The 14638-nt window shown below is 43.1% G+C and overlaps 1 protein-coding gene across 1 annotated transcript in view; it reads right to left on the minus strand.

Moving 5' to 3' along the window:
* Window positions 1–321: 321 nt before the first annotated feature.
* The window catches only part of IGDCC4 (immunoglobulin superfamily DCC subclass member 4), a 176887-nt gene continuing 162570 nt past the window's right edge, over window positions 322–14638 (minus strand). The window contains exons 19-20 of the mRNA XM_077829341.1: window positions 7237–7401; window positions 322–1748 (exon numbers count right to left, since the gene is read on the minus strand). Of these exons, the coding sequence (XP_077685467.1) occupies window positions 1218–1748; window positions 7237–7401 (696 nt within the window). The 3' untranslated portion in view covers window positions 322–1217. The remainder of the gene's footprint in view (window positions 1749–7236; window positions 7402–14638) is intronic.

The raw sequence follows: 14638 nt of genomic DNA on the forward strand, positions 1-14638 counted from the left end.
GAGGTCTCTTCCAACCCTGATATTCTATGATTCTATGTCTCATGTTGGGCCCTAACAAACTGACGCTCCCCGTTTGAAAACTTCAGCTCTTCATTTTCTTTACCAGCATGAGCCCCTTAAAAACAAAATGCTGCCAACCATTGCCCCATCTGCGATGGCCTTTTTGCAAAGCACATGGTTCTAACGGCCAAACACGCCCAACGCGCCAGTCCTAGGGCAGGTGGTCCTGCCGTAATGTATTCAAAAGAAAGAGAGAGACTTGACACCTGCAGCACTATTCATTAAAAAATAGTCAAAAACCAGTGCAAACATATTCTTTAGAAAAAGGCAGTATAAGAATAAGTTAAAAACTAAAATGGACTATAACAAAAGAGTAAATCTACTGCTTTTTTTTTTTTTCTCCAACAGACATGAGGTAGTTGTGTTGTTAAGGAGGAAAAAATAAAGAGAGAAGTAGTAAAAATGCTACTCTAGACCACACACTACTCCACTTTATAAAATTAAATAATATAAAGATGCTCCGAGGAAATAAAAATACATTGTCGTACATTAAAAGGAGAGAGACGTACCTAAAACGATAGGTACAAGAACCTACATAACACAAAGTCCAGCTTGGTGAAGTGACCGAGACGCTGAAGAAGGTTCTATGTAGTACAAGTTGTTAGAGGCACTCGCAGAGTGTGTAATAAAAGGCCACTACGTCAGCCTGCTAGTAATGTTTACCGGGGTAGTGTACAAAGGGATCATTAACATCATTTTAACCATGGGTGAGCGGAGAAGGCCGCTGGCTACGGCTAATTGCCTTTCGGCTGGTGTTTGTCTCAACCCCTTTGGCTGCGGCCCTCCCTGGCGAAGAGCAACATTGGAGAAGATACGCTTAATGTATTCTCCCTCTTTCTGCCGTGAAAAATTTTCCGGCACTCCCCATCATGGAATAAAAGGAAACAATGGCACAGGCTGCAGGCAGAAGGTTCGGTTTTAGTCACTTCAATGGGTGTTGGATTGGGCCCACAGCAATCTACATATTGATTTATTTCATGTGAATTTAGGGCTGTTCATCTGCCCAGGAACCTGAGTCTCTAAGGTGCTAAGCACCCTCAGCCCCACCGAATTCACTGCGAGGTGAGGGCACACAGTATCTCTCCGGATCTGGCCCCCAGTAACTCACACCTACTTCTTCTAGCTCTCCCATGGTCAAAATCAGATTAATTTCCTCTTTAATGGTTATGGACACGCGTCACGTTCTCAGATGCTGAGGATGAATTGATTAGCGCAGAGATACTACACAGAGGGGCGTCCTGCTGGCCTGTGGGAAAAGCTTGGCACTTGACTGACTGTACATTCCCTCTGTCTTCTTGAAGAGAGTCCGAATCCCCGCTTTCCATAGAGTCCAGACTTTCTCCGTGCTTGTGGAAGCCGTTGGTGAGCCCATGAGGGCCGACAGCTTCCATTTTGTTAGTCTTTCTGTCAGTACTTAACATGGTGTCCTGGGTCTGAAGCTCAGGTTTGCCTTGGCAGTCCACGAATGCTATGCTGACATTCTGCTTGGCATTTGGGGAGGTTTGAAGGGGCTGCTCATCGGAGGGGACGTTTTCTGGGCTGTGGTCCTCAGGATCCGTTTCTTCAGCGTCCAGCGTGTGAAGCTGAGAGTCGCAGTCTCTGTCAGAGGCTGAGAAATCGGAATGGACAATGACCTCGGCTTCCACTTGATGAAGGCTGATGGGTGGTTGATTTTTCATCACTTCATTCTGTTAGTAAGCAAAGGGAGAAAGTGACTAAATTCAGATCGTTCGGCCCCTGGATCCTGACAAACGGAGAAGCCCTTGTTTAACTGGGAGCACGTTAGTAATCCCATTGAGTTCAATGGGCCTACGCACATGCTTAAAATTAAGTGTGTCTTTATATGCCTCAGTGGATTGGAGTCTTAACGCTGTAACATGAGCAATAGCCAAAGTAGTCAAAGACAGAATGGCTTTATGGCATAACAGCTTTGTTTTTCTCAGAAACAAGAGCATTTGCTCTTTTTCAATGCAGGCAACTTTTCCAAGCTTCTCTTTTCAGGTCTAAAGTCAAGAGATGCTATTCTAACCCAACCAGATTTCCCAAAATGCCAGCTGAGTTTAATTGCATTTTCCATCAGCTTTTGGTAATTAATGCTGGAAATAAAGCATGTAGCTCAGAGACAGAACTCACTGTATACCCAAAACCAAATACGTCATTTAAAAAAATAAACAGCCGGCTGTGTCATTTGAAAAGACAAACAATCTAACAAAAGCCTATTCAGATCAATAGCCCCAAGCACTTCCGGGCGCTTGTCCACATGGTTTTAGATGGTTGTGATTCTATCAGTGATTTCAGGAAAAAAATATTCTGGGTTTTGAGCTTGGCAAGTGAGCAAAGTTGGAATGGCTGTCCCAAGACTCTGTTATAAAATGTATTTTCAAATCTGAAGTCAACACACGCAGGGCATGACATTTACCCTCCCCGCCCCAAGTGGATTGCTGATCCCCAGTCCAGACGCTATGCGCAGAGCGCTCATTTATAACAGCGGAAGCATTCTCTCTGGAATGAGTGTGGTGAGCATAACAGATTTCACACTGTAAAGTGGGCAGGGGGACTACCTCCAGAAACGTGTACTCTGCACTTATAGACTATCAGAGTTGGAAGGGACCTCAGGAGATCATCTAGTCCAACCCCCTGCTCAAAGCAGGGCCAATCCCCAATTTTTTTTTGCCCCAGATCCCTAAATGGCCCCCTCAAGGATTGAACTCACAACCCTGGGTTTAGCAGGCCAATGCTTCACCTTCCATCACAGGACCTCAAGATGTTTTGGAAGCCTCACAACACACATAGCTACAGGTGGGGAAACTGAGGCACAGAACGGTGCAAAGACTTCCACAGGTTACCCAGTGAGTCAGCAGCAGAAAGGGGACTAGACTCCAGGATCCTAGCAAACTGTACCAGGCGGTGGCTTAGAGGTATGGCCAATAGTGTACAGAGACATTAAGTGGATGGATAGCAGTATGGCCAACCCTAAGCATTCAAAAATAATGAATCTGGCTTCAAAAACTAATGAGAGTTTAAAAAATGAAAAGTGTGGGGTTTCTTTTTATTTGCCTTTGGGTTTTGAGCCTTGAGAGTTCATTTTTTCAAGCACGAGGGGCTCGAAATGTACCTTTTATTTTTTAAATGTAAGCTGAGATTCTCACATAATCACATGACTCCAAGAACTGGGACATTAAGAAAAAACCCCCAGCAAATATAGCAACTGAGAAATTGTGAGAGTTGGCAATGTTATAATAATAACAGTAGTAATAACTTGCTCCGACATAGCACATTTCATCAGTCAATCTCAAAAGGAGATTTTTACAAAGGAGGTGAGCATCATTACCTCCATTGTCGAGCTGGGGAAACTGATGCACAAAGTATTGTAGTAACTTGTTCACAGGCACCTAGCATGCCAGTAGCCAAGCCAGGAATAGAAACCAGATGTCTTGCGTTCTAGTCCAGTACTCTGTCCACAGGGCGACATGCCTAGAATAACTTGGATGCCTTCAGATTCTTAAGGATATTCCCCAAGTCCTTAGCTATCAATTATTGAAATTGGGACACGTACATTACAACGATTCCACAAGGCCCTTTCCCTCCAGAGACAAAGGCTGAGATTTTCAAAAGTCCTAGTGATTTTAGGTGCTTAAAGGGTCAGATTTTCAGAAGGTGTGTGCTCAGCACTTTCTAAATATCAGGCCCCTTTGTGGCATCTGAAGTTGGGCACCCAAAACATGAGGCACCCAAGTTGACTACTCATTTCTGAAAATGTTGGCCGCAGTGTACAAAGCAGAACAATATTTGCTAGTTACCTCAATCCTATTCTGTAATTTGCAAAAGCTGTTATAAAACAAAGCACTTAGAATTGGAAAAACAGAACGATTTCACTCATGCAACATTTAAACAGTGTCCTATGTTCTTGGGTCCTTTGCATTTATTTTGAAGCAGGGTGTTACTATATTAGACTAAAATTTGTTAACTAAGCAGATTTCTCTATTTTGGAAACCCATAGAGAGTCTCCTAGACAATTAGCTTTAAAATCTTTTCAATGCTTATTGCCTTTGCTGGTTAACAACTTCACTTACTGAAAGGAAACAATCCAAAACAAGGAAGTGAACTATCCTATGTGTAAACTTTCCAGCTTCCTATTTAAGCCAATTTTGTGTAACATTTACATATTTTAACACTTCTCTCCTTTTGTTGACAAACTCTGATGGGTAGCTAAACTGTGATGTAAATGACACACTATAATTGGGTTGTAAAACATTGTCTCAACTCTCTACACAACATTAATTACATCCTGTGTATAACTGATTTTCACACTGCTATCTAGGAAGGAAGCATAGGATAGGTGGAGGTACTTATGAGAGGAGAGAAGACAAACAGGCAAATCTCTTGCTTTACAGAATCAGCTGAGTTTATGTCAAATTGCTTCAATGGAGCCTTGACACAGATTATGGTATTAGCAACTGCTTCATTGGAACAGATCTGTATTCCCAAGTTTGAGAACGCAACATCAGAAATGTTAATGTTGATTTTCAATAAGTCTTGGAACACTGGGGAAGTTCTAGATGACTGGAACAAAGCAAATGTGCCAATATTTAAAAAAAAGTTAAAAGGGATGACGCAGGTAATTATAAGGCTTGTCAGCCTAACATTAATCCTGGGCAAGATAATGGAGCAGCTGATAATGGACTCGATTAATAAAGAATTAAAGGAGGGTAATGTAATTAACCCAAATCAACACACATTTATGGAAAATAGATCCTGACAAACAAGAGTACGAGTTTGGTTCCTAGGGTAAAAGCACTGATATAATACTTTTAGATTTCTGCAAGGTGTTTGACAGTACCGCACAGCATTTTGATTTGAAAACTAGAACTATATAAAATAAACATGGCACACACTAAATGGATTAAAAACTGGCTAACTGATAGGTCTCCAAATCTAACTGAAAATGGGGAATCATTGAGCAGGTGTGCTTACAGTGGGGTCCCGCAGGGATTGGTTCTTGGTCCTACACTATTTAACATTTTTATCAATGGCCTGGAAGAAAATGTAAAATCATCACTGATAAAATCTGCCGATGACACAAAGACTGGGAGGGGGGTAAATAATGAAGAGGACAGGTCGCTGATTTAGAGCGATCTGCATCACTTGGTAAACTGGGCGCGTGCAAACAATGTGTTTTAACACAGCTAAATGTAAATGTATACATCTGGGAACAAAGAACATAAGCCATACTTACAGGATGGGGGACTCTATCCTGGGAAGTAGTGACTCTCAAAAAGATTTGGGGGGTGTGGTGGATAATCAACTGAACATGAGTCCCCAAAATGACTCTGTGGCCAAGAGCTAATGTGATCCTGGAATGCATAAAGAAGGGAATCTCGAGTAGGAGTAGGGAGGTTTTTTTCCTCTATATTTGGCACTGGTGTGACTTCTGCTGGAATACTGTGTCCAGTTCTGGTGCCCACACAGGATGCTGATAAACTGGAGAGGGTTCAGAGAAGAGCCAGAAGAATGACTGAAGGATTAGAAAACCTGCCTTACAGCAATAGACTCTCAGGCTCCATCTATTTATCTTAACAAAGAGAAGGTTAATGGGTGAGTTGATTACAGTCCACAAGTATCTACATGGGAATCAAATATTTAATAATGGGCTCTTCAATATTGCAGAGAAAGATTTAACACAATCCAGTGGCTGGACATTGAAGCTAGAGAAATACAGGCATAAATGTATAATGTTGAGAATAATTTACCAAGGATTTTTAAATCAAGATTGGATGTTTTTCTAAAAGATCTACTCTAGGAATTTGTTTTGGGAAGCCCTACGGCCTATGTTATGCAGAAGGTCAGACTAGATTATTACAGTGGGCCATTCTGGGCAAGGAATCTATGAAACCTGAATTTTCTCCTGAGCTGTAGACTAAGGATAATGGAAATTGCTTTACACTACCTTTCAAAGGAATTTAAAACAACCCTAGATTTTTGACTCTTTCTATAGGCAAAAATGCAATTCGTTCTCCAGGTTGGAATACATTAGACCTTAATAACTCTCTATGCTGAGTATTGTAGATCCTAACTCATTTTATGTGTAAGTTTACTGCACTGCTACATAAAAAAGCCAAATCTGTTTTCTTGAGCCTGAGCACAGCAGCCTCTCCATCTCATTAACAAGGAATCTGCTCCACTCCCCGCTGGGCCACCGATTCAAGACCACAAGGACTGAGGAAAGTAAGGCAGTGAGAACATGGGGATTGCTGGACCTCTGAGAGAGACACAGAGGACTCCCTGAAAATAAAACAACTTTTTCCCACTGTGACAAAGTTCCCTCTCTATCTTGGTGGGTCTTGCACTTATTGGCGGATTTGCTCGCCTCGGAGATTCACGGCAGCCCTCAGTTTGGCTGGTTTTGTGAACCCATAGTCCAGGTCAACTCCTCCTGTGTCTGATCAGGAGTTGCGAGGTTTGAGGGGGAACCTGGGTCTGCCCTCTACTCCGGGTTCCAGCCCAGGGCCCTGTGGAACGCAGCTGTCTAGAGTGCCTTCTGGAACAGCTGTGCGACAGCTACAACTCCCTGGGCTACTTCCCCATGGCCTCCTCCCAACACCTTCTTTATCCTCACCACAGGACCTTCTTCCTGGTGTCTGATAATGCTTGTACACCTCAGTCCTCCAACAGTCCGCGTTCTCACTCTCAGCTCCTAGTGCCTCTTGCTCCCAGCTCCTCACATGCGCTCCACAAACTGAAGTGAGCTCCTTTTTAAACCCAGGTGCCCTGATTAGCCTGCCTTAATTGATTCTAGCAGCTTCTTGATTTGCTGCAAGTGTTCTAATCAGCCTGTCTGCCTTAATTTTTTCCAGAAAGTTCCTGATTGTTCTGGAACCTTCACTGTTACCTTACCCAGGGAATAGGGACTTACTTAACCTGGGGCTAATATATCTGCCTTCTATCACTCTCCTGTAGCCATCTGGCCCGACCCTGTCACACCACGTACGCAAATCACACATGACATACAGTGTTATACTTGGGCAATGGAACAAAAACCATAATCAGCAAACTGAGACTAACTCTAAGGGGTAAATATTTTCTCTCCCTCTACAAGCAGGGAAAAAGATGAAAAGACACATAACAAATGTACCGTAGTGCACAAGCGGCTGACACTAAAATACTGAAGACACCCACCGTAACAGCATCGTACACCAGGGCTTGTAGCAAAAGCTTTTGTCCTGCATTAGAAGGCGGCTTCAGTGTTCCATTCACAGCAGCAGTAGGCTCCTTTGTAATGGCATCTCCACATCTGGCTATGCTACTAGCCCAGTTCTGATTAATTGATTTATTCCATGTAGACTGCAGAATAAAAAGGAAAGCAATGATCAGATTATTTCCGAGACACAGATTTGTATCCCTCCAAACCTGAAAGAACAGGCAGTTCAACACAAAAAAGGAAGTTGGAGAAATGCCGTATGGCTTAAAGATGTTGGTTAAATGCAGCCAACACACTTTCCAATGACGTCACAATAACACTAGCCCTAACAAATGGACATTATTACCACAGGACACGGGGGTTTAGAGCACTGATCTGTTTTGGTCCGATGCAGAGCAAGTGGATAATTGGGATTTTCTTAGCTCTGACACAATATTTCTAATACCGTTCTTCCTATGTCACATTACGAGAAGAGCTCATGCTCCAAATCTAATATGGGGTCTCTGCTGATTTCATAGATTTTAAGACCAATAGGATGCAATGTATCAGGTAACACAACACTGCATGCATCTTCCTTTTGAAGCCCTAATTCAAAGCCCATTGAAGTCAGTGGGAAAATGCTCTTTTATCTCGATTGGTTTGGTATCAGACCCTACTGCATGTACATACCAAGACACTAGTGGGTCGGAGGCAGTGGGAATAATACTCTACACTTCAGTAGCTATCTTCCTATAACGATCTCAAAGCACTTTATACAGGTGAATAAAGATCTCCATGTTTCATGTGGAGAAACTCAGGCACAGAGAGGCTAACTGACTTGCCTAACATCTAATAGTGGCTCAGTAGCAAAATTAGGAATAGAATGCAGGTCTCCAATACACCACTCTACCTCTCTTTCTTAAAGTTCCCCCGTGACAGTCAGAATCTTTTAGTATTTTATTATTTGAGCTTTTCCATTTTGCGTGTTTTATATAAGGAAGGATCCCATTTTGGGCCAAATCTTCAGCTGATCTTCTGTCCGGCTTCCTCTTGCGTGTGCATATGCAAAAACTGCACACTCACATCTGTTCACCCATGCTTTGCAGGTACAAAAACCTGCACGGACAGCTTGAAATGTTTAACACCTATAGAACGTGCACCCGCAAACTCCATTAAGGTGAATGGGTTTTTCAGGGGTACATTTTAACCCTTGTGCATGCAGAGGTGTTCAAAGATGTGGGTAAGCATCTGCACCTGAAACACGCAGCTCACGTGTGTGTGTGCGTGCGTGCACAATTTTGTATTACGCACGTAGAGACTGAGGGCTTTATATCAATGAATTCTGCTACGAATCTCATTCCAGGAAACCTGGCAGTAGCAAAAGCAGATGAAGCAGTTGGGTTCCTTTTGAAATGCACTTTAATAGACATTGTTACACGCTGGTCAATTTATATTCACGCACTTCATTAGCAAAATGGTTAACCATGTTCAGCAGCCACAATCGATACATACACGCAGTCGTGACAAGTTAATGTCAGAGTTACTTTGTATTATGCCAAAATGGAATGGTCTAAACCAATCAGAGGGCTGCATGGTTACTGACTCACTGATGGACATCATAGTTTTCGGCACTCAGACTCTATGCAAATCCCTGCACTCTCATTGGCTACTGCCCTTAGAACTCACCATCCACAGGCCCACCACAAACATGGCTGCCACAACTTCTCGTTTCATCCAGCTAACAGAAGACGAAAAACCCAATTACGTCGCAAAAACATCTCACTGTTATACATTTCAGTATAATAACCGCAGCGCAAGGTGCTTCCTCTTGACCCAATAACAACTGTCTTCTGGGCTAACAAGCCACCTTTGACCTTGGAGTTACTCAGCTCACAATTGAGTTATTACCTCATAAATAGGAAGTACCTTCATATTATTCTCTATTTATGTTATTTCACGGTATCACAGTAACTCTTCTGGAAGAAACAGTAACGATTATTTGCTATCTATGAGAATAAGCAATGTAACATTTTCGTTTAGGACTATGAACGTTATTGGAGAAGTAACTGTACCATAGTAATTATGGACATTTACCCATAACACATCGGCTAATTCTCTCCAGGCTTGCCTGGTATTATACTAGCTACCACTAGTCCCTCTCGATGTTTTAACTACAGTACTTTTTGTGATGGAAGGATGTAAGCCAAAACTCGAGTTCTAAGGGTGCATCATTATGATTATTTATCTACCTCTGTAAGTGCACAGGGCTGCGCAGTAAGAGAAAGCGGATAAGTAATGAATTGGTCTCCTACTTTGAAAGGCTGCCTAGAACAACTGGTTAAGAATTTATTTTCCTCTTTCATGAAAAATGTCAATGAAAATAATTTTTTTTAAATTGTCTTTGACATTTGTCTTTGAAAGGTTTCATGGGATTTTGTAAAAGATACTTTTTTCATCAACCAAAAATGGAAAAAGAAAATTTAAATTTTTTTTTGTTTCATTTGGTCAAAAAGCCAAGTTTTTACCCTAAATAAAAGTTAAAATGAATTTCTTTGCAGCAACTGTTTTGTCTAGGACATCAGGTGGGTCACTTTGACAGCTATGGCAATTTCCTGCAGTATCTTTGGGAGCTCTCACTTTATTAAGTTTATGTATCACAATGGGCTAGGAATTGTCTGTAACTCCATGGGGGATGGGAACCACAGACCCCCAGGAACTAAGAACACTGTGGGGTGATTAGGCACATTCACTCAGGGCGTAATGCCTCCACAGAGGTATCATCACCTGGAGAGGCTTATATATACTGGTTCAAACTGGAGTCTCCAGAGACCAACAAAGAAAGGACTTTGGACAAATAGCTGAGTTTAAACTGACTCAGGTCCATCTTTCTGATCCACCAAACAGACAGGACCTTCTGCCTAAGGAGGGCCGCAGTCTTTCCTGGGAGAAGCTGGAAGATTTTGGCCTACTGAGGCCCCATAAGACTGATGGGTGACCTCTGGGAAGCTTTTAGCAGGTGTATAGGAACTCTTATTGTTGCTATTATGTTTTCTCTGTAACGCTTTCATCTTAAAAAGAAATGTGCTTGCTCAGACCAGGTCTACACTACAAACTTATATCAGTATAACTACAGCGCTCAGGGGTGTGAAAAATCCACATGCCTGAGTGACACAGTTCTACCGATCTCACCACCGGTGTAGACAGAGCTATGTTGACAGGAGAGTTAGCTACCACCTACTGGGGAGGTGGATTAACTATGCAGATGGGAGAAGTTCTCCCGTCGGCATAGTAGTGTCTTCACTAATGCGCTATGGCAGCGCAGGAATGAGAGATGGGAACAAGCTAGCAGTGACATTTGGGTTGAGCAAAGGGGGTGGGAGGCCATGCAAGAGAAAATTAGAGCCTAGATACGGAGAGAAGCTGATTTATGGGGAACCTTCATGGGGGGAGAAGGGAATAACGTGGATTCTATTGTGGGAGAATGCATCAACTCCCCACTGGGAGAAATGTTGGGCCAGAAAGAAACCAGGAACAGTTCTAACCTCTTGAAAATTAATTCAGTGATAGAAACAAATGGCCTTTTTTGGAAATAAATGGATCTTTCAGTGCTGCCTGATGGCATCATTTACTTTGGTGATTGGAACAATCAGTATTCTGCACTACGGAGAAAGACTCACCACACAAGTTCACTATCAAGGCACGTTCAAGCTGAGGTATGTGTGAATGGATTCCTGCGTAAAGTTAGAGCCCGGGGAAAAAGGGTGGTCGCTTCACCAATACAGAGGCACAAAATATGGGCGGGGGGGTGTCTTTTTTTTCTTTTTTTTTTTTAAAGCAGACCACCAAGCTATTCTTAGTAGAGCTTCAAATCCCCCAGGCAACCAATGTTACCTTTTTGTAGATCTAATTAAATTATATGGGCTGAATGCAATTTGTTCTGGGTTCTCATGGCTTCCCTTTGCAATAAACTGTTGAATGCACACCTCTGTGCGTGGGAAATGTGTGCCTTTAAGAGCTCAAATTATTTCACAGCTCAGACTATTAGTTCATGGACAGAGGTAATTTCTTTGCAGGGCTTGATTTTACTGGGCAACCTTGTGTTTATGTGGACTCACCTTCTTACCAAAAGCTTAGTGTGGCTACAGCCACGCCTCTTTCTGGCCTGGAGGTTAAGCAGAAATGTAGCCCCATTTTTCTTTGGTGGTCTATTTGTCCCACAAAGAATCATAGAATATCAGGATTGGAAGGGACCTCAGGAGATCATCTAGTCCAACCCCCTGCTCAGGGGAGGACCACTCCCCAATTTTTTGGCCCAGATCCCTAAGTGGCTCCCTCAAGGATTGAACTCACAACCCTGGCTTTAGCAGGCCAATGCACAAACCACTGAGCTATCTGAGAACAGGAGAAGAGCATGGAGGTGGAAGGGAGGGAAGCTGTAAGATTTAAATGGAGGAAAATCTTTCTCTCTCTCTCTAGATCTAATGCCCAGTGAGGATAGCACAAAGCCAGTCTGGCTGCAAGAGCAAAGAGGCTTCTGACACCAGTGTGACCTTGTATGAGTCATTTGACCTCCTTGTGCCTCAGTCCATCTGGCTGGAAATGAGGTAGCAACGCAGGACCAGATGTTGCACGGAAGCCGAGGATTCCAAAAAGTCAGTCACTTACAAAAATCAGACGTTAGACCACGTTGTCGGGGCTGGCATCAGGCAAATAAAAACAAAACACTCATGTGCATGCTTGGGAGGTGCTGAGCGCCCTCAGCCCACTTTGACTTCAAACAGCAGCCGAAGGTGCTCAGCACCTCGCAGGATGAGACCTCTCTAGATAATCATTGCTTTGCACAAAAACCTCTAGGGGCCAAACCTTGCTCCTACTGAAGTCCCATCGCTACAGGATCAGGCCTATAGAGACCAGCTATCAAAGACGTTGTTTATGCAGCAATGAGCTTCAGAAAGAAAGATCGTCAGTCCAAAGCTGTGGATTTCAGGTGCTCGTTTTCAAAACTGCAAATATGCTGATCATGGTGACAGCAGCTCTGCTAATGGTCACTTCTTGTACATTAACAATACAGTCTATTCTGGACCAATGCCTCCTGCCCCTCTCCCTCATTTGGGTCAGCGATAATTAAACTAACTGTAAGTAATGAGAAAACAGACAAGTGATCACATATAACTGGCTGGGATGAAACACAATAAGGAATATTAATAAATGAAACAGCATTTAATTACACTAATTTGCTCCTGCTGCCATCTGAATGGGTTTCTGCAGATAGGCCAATTACTGGTGGATTACGAGCTTTTTCCAGAGAACATATCATTACTTAGCAAATAAAGTCTGAATGTTTCAGACTAGAAGGTATATAACACACACACGCGTGGCCATATGTGCAATTATAGATATCTGCATGCACACACACACTATCAGAGATACCTGCACACACATAACACACCCCTACCCCTTGCATACCCGCACACTCCTTTTGTAGGCTTCCTGTGCAAACCAAAAACGTGGAAAGAAACAGCAACTCCGGTGCAATCCCCAAAGGAGTAACTGCTAGCGGAAATGTCAATCTGCCATGTTTACATAGGTTTTGATGACTCTGGGAACAGACTGTTCAGCTCCGGTTGAAATTAGCTGTGATGAAGAGTAAAGTTTTTTTGTACCGGTTTGCTATTTTCAACAAACAAACAAAAAACCCCATCCACTTCACCACGCAACTGTATACCACGTTACTCAGGCAGGTTCCATTTACAAAAAAAATTCCCTCCTAGAGAGCTAATATCTCCTAGGTCAAGCACTTGCAATTAGCTCCAGGTCTGTTTGTTGAAGCTTAGTTTCAGAAAGCTGGGGGAGAAGTTGCAGGAAGTCAGGAAAATGGTCTCTGGACTTTTTACAGAGTATTAGCTAAGGAGCGGTGTGTCAGTCTCAGATTTAATTTAGAGGGGCAAAAAAATCACTCTCTGAATAATAAACTGTTCGCATCAAACGAGAGAAGGAATACCTAACCATCTTCCAATAAAGGGCCGAGAGCAAAGACATTTCAGTTTCAGCTAAACTCATCAAAGCAAATAGACTTTTCCCCTGTAACCTCTTTGTAGTATCAGCAACTGCTGGTAAAGATGGTATTGGTTCATGTTTCCTTCACCAGCAACAGCTTGTGATTTCCTGCAACTCTGTTAGCTGGAGATCGACACTTAGAATATGTACATAGCCATTTATACCCTGAGTGCCAAAGGAGTCTAAAGAACACTGCCTCTCACATCATCAGCCCACCCTGAAACCTTATTTGCTTTGGGATCACATCTGTTTAGACTCAGTTTAAATCCCATGCAAGACAACGATGGGAAATTTCAGCCGTGCCCATTTTCGAGTTAAGAGCACCCCGCTGAAGAGAGTCGATTCATTACAGAAGCTGTGCCTCAGTCTGTAGAAGAGGGTGCAATGACCCCATGTCATGCAAACATACAGACACCGTGGTAGGCAGCAGGGATAGAACCCAGGAACATTGGACCCCAATACAAAAAAAAGCTCAGGCCTCTACCACTTGAGATAAAGGAGACTTTCTGTTAGCTGTCAGCAGGAGTAAGGCTCTTATTTAGAACTGGTTGGCAAGTGTCCTCCTCGGCAAATTTCAACTAAAAGGGGAAAAAAGTGGCCACACTACATCTCCCATGATGCACCACTCTCTACCCTCTTCCTGAGCCTCTGTAGTGCATCAAGGAAACTAAAGTCCACTGCGGAGCATGCCCTGTTAAGAAGAACGGAGGCGGCATGAGGCAGCCAAACTACAACTCCCATGAGGCACTCCAGTATTGTCTCCAAATCAAAATATGTTGGGTGTTGGTGTTGAAAATGTTGGATTTTTGAGCATTAAGTGCTTGGACGAAGAGTTTCCATGGCAAGCGTACACATTTTACGAAAAATGTCATTGAGTCAAAACCAGTTAAATAGAAAATTTTCAATCTGCCCCACCCAGTAGAGGAAGACAGAGCAGTACCACCCTTAGCCACTACATTATAAGCATCATTTATCGCCTGTCCTGTTGGATACCAAAGGTAGTGGTGTTTAGGAGGTGCATTTGGGAGGGAAAGGGAACTGTGGGAGATGGGTCAATGGCAGGACTAGTTAGCCTGTTGGCGCATCCGCAATTCCCCCGATGACAACTAGAAACCAGCATTTGAAGAAGACACACTGCAGGACGGACAAAAAACTATCCCAAAAGGGGCATGACCCTCCTCTGGCAAAGCAGCTGCCAGCACTATGCAGGAGCGCCACCAACTGGCCTCTGCTGACAGCTCACCTGCAGTGGCAACCAGCTCTCATTACAGCTGGGCGGTCCAAATGTTTATTTATAAGCAAGGAGAAAGGATGGCCTTGTGGTTAAGGTACTGAGCTGGAGAG

The sequence above is a fragment of the Eretmochelys imbricata genome, chromosome 10 (genome assembly GCF_965152235.1).
Source record: "Eretmochelys imbricata isolate rEreImb1 chromosome 10, rEreImb1.hap1, whole genome shotgun sequence".
NCBI classification, from domain to species: Eukaryota; Metazoa; Chordata; order Testudines; family Cheloniidae; genus Eretmochelys; species Eretmochelys imbricata.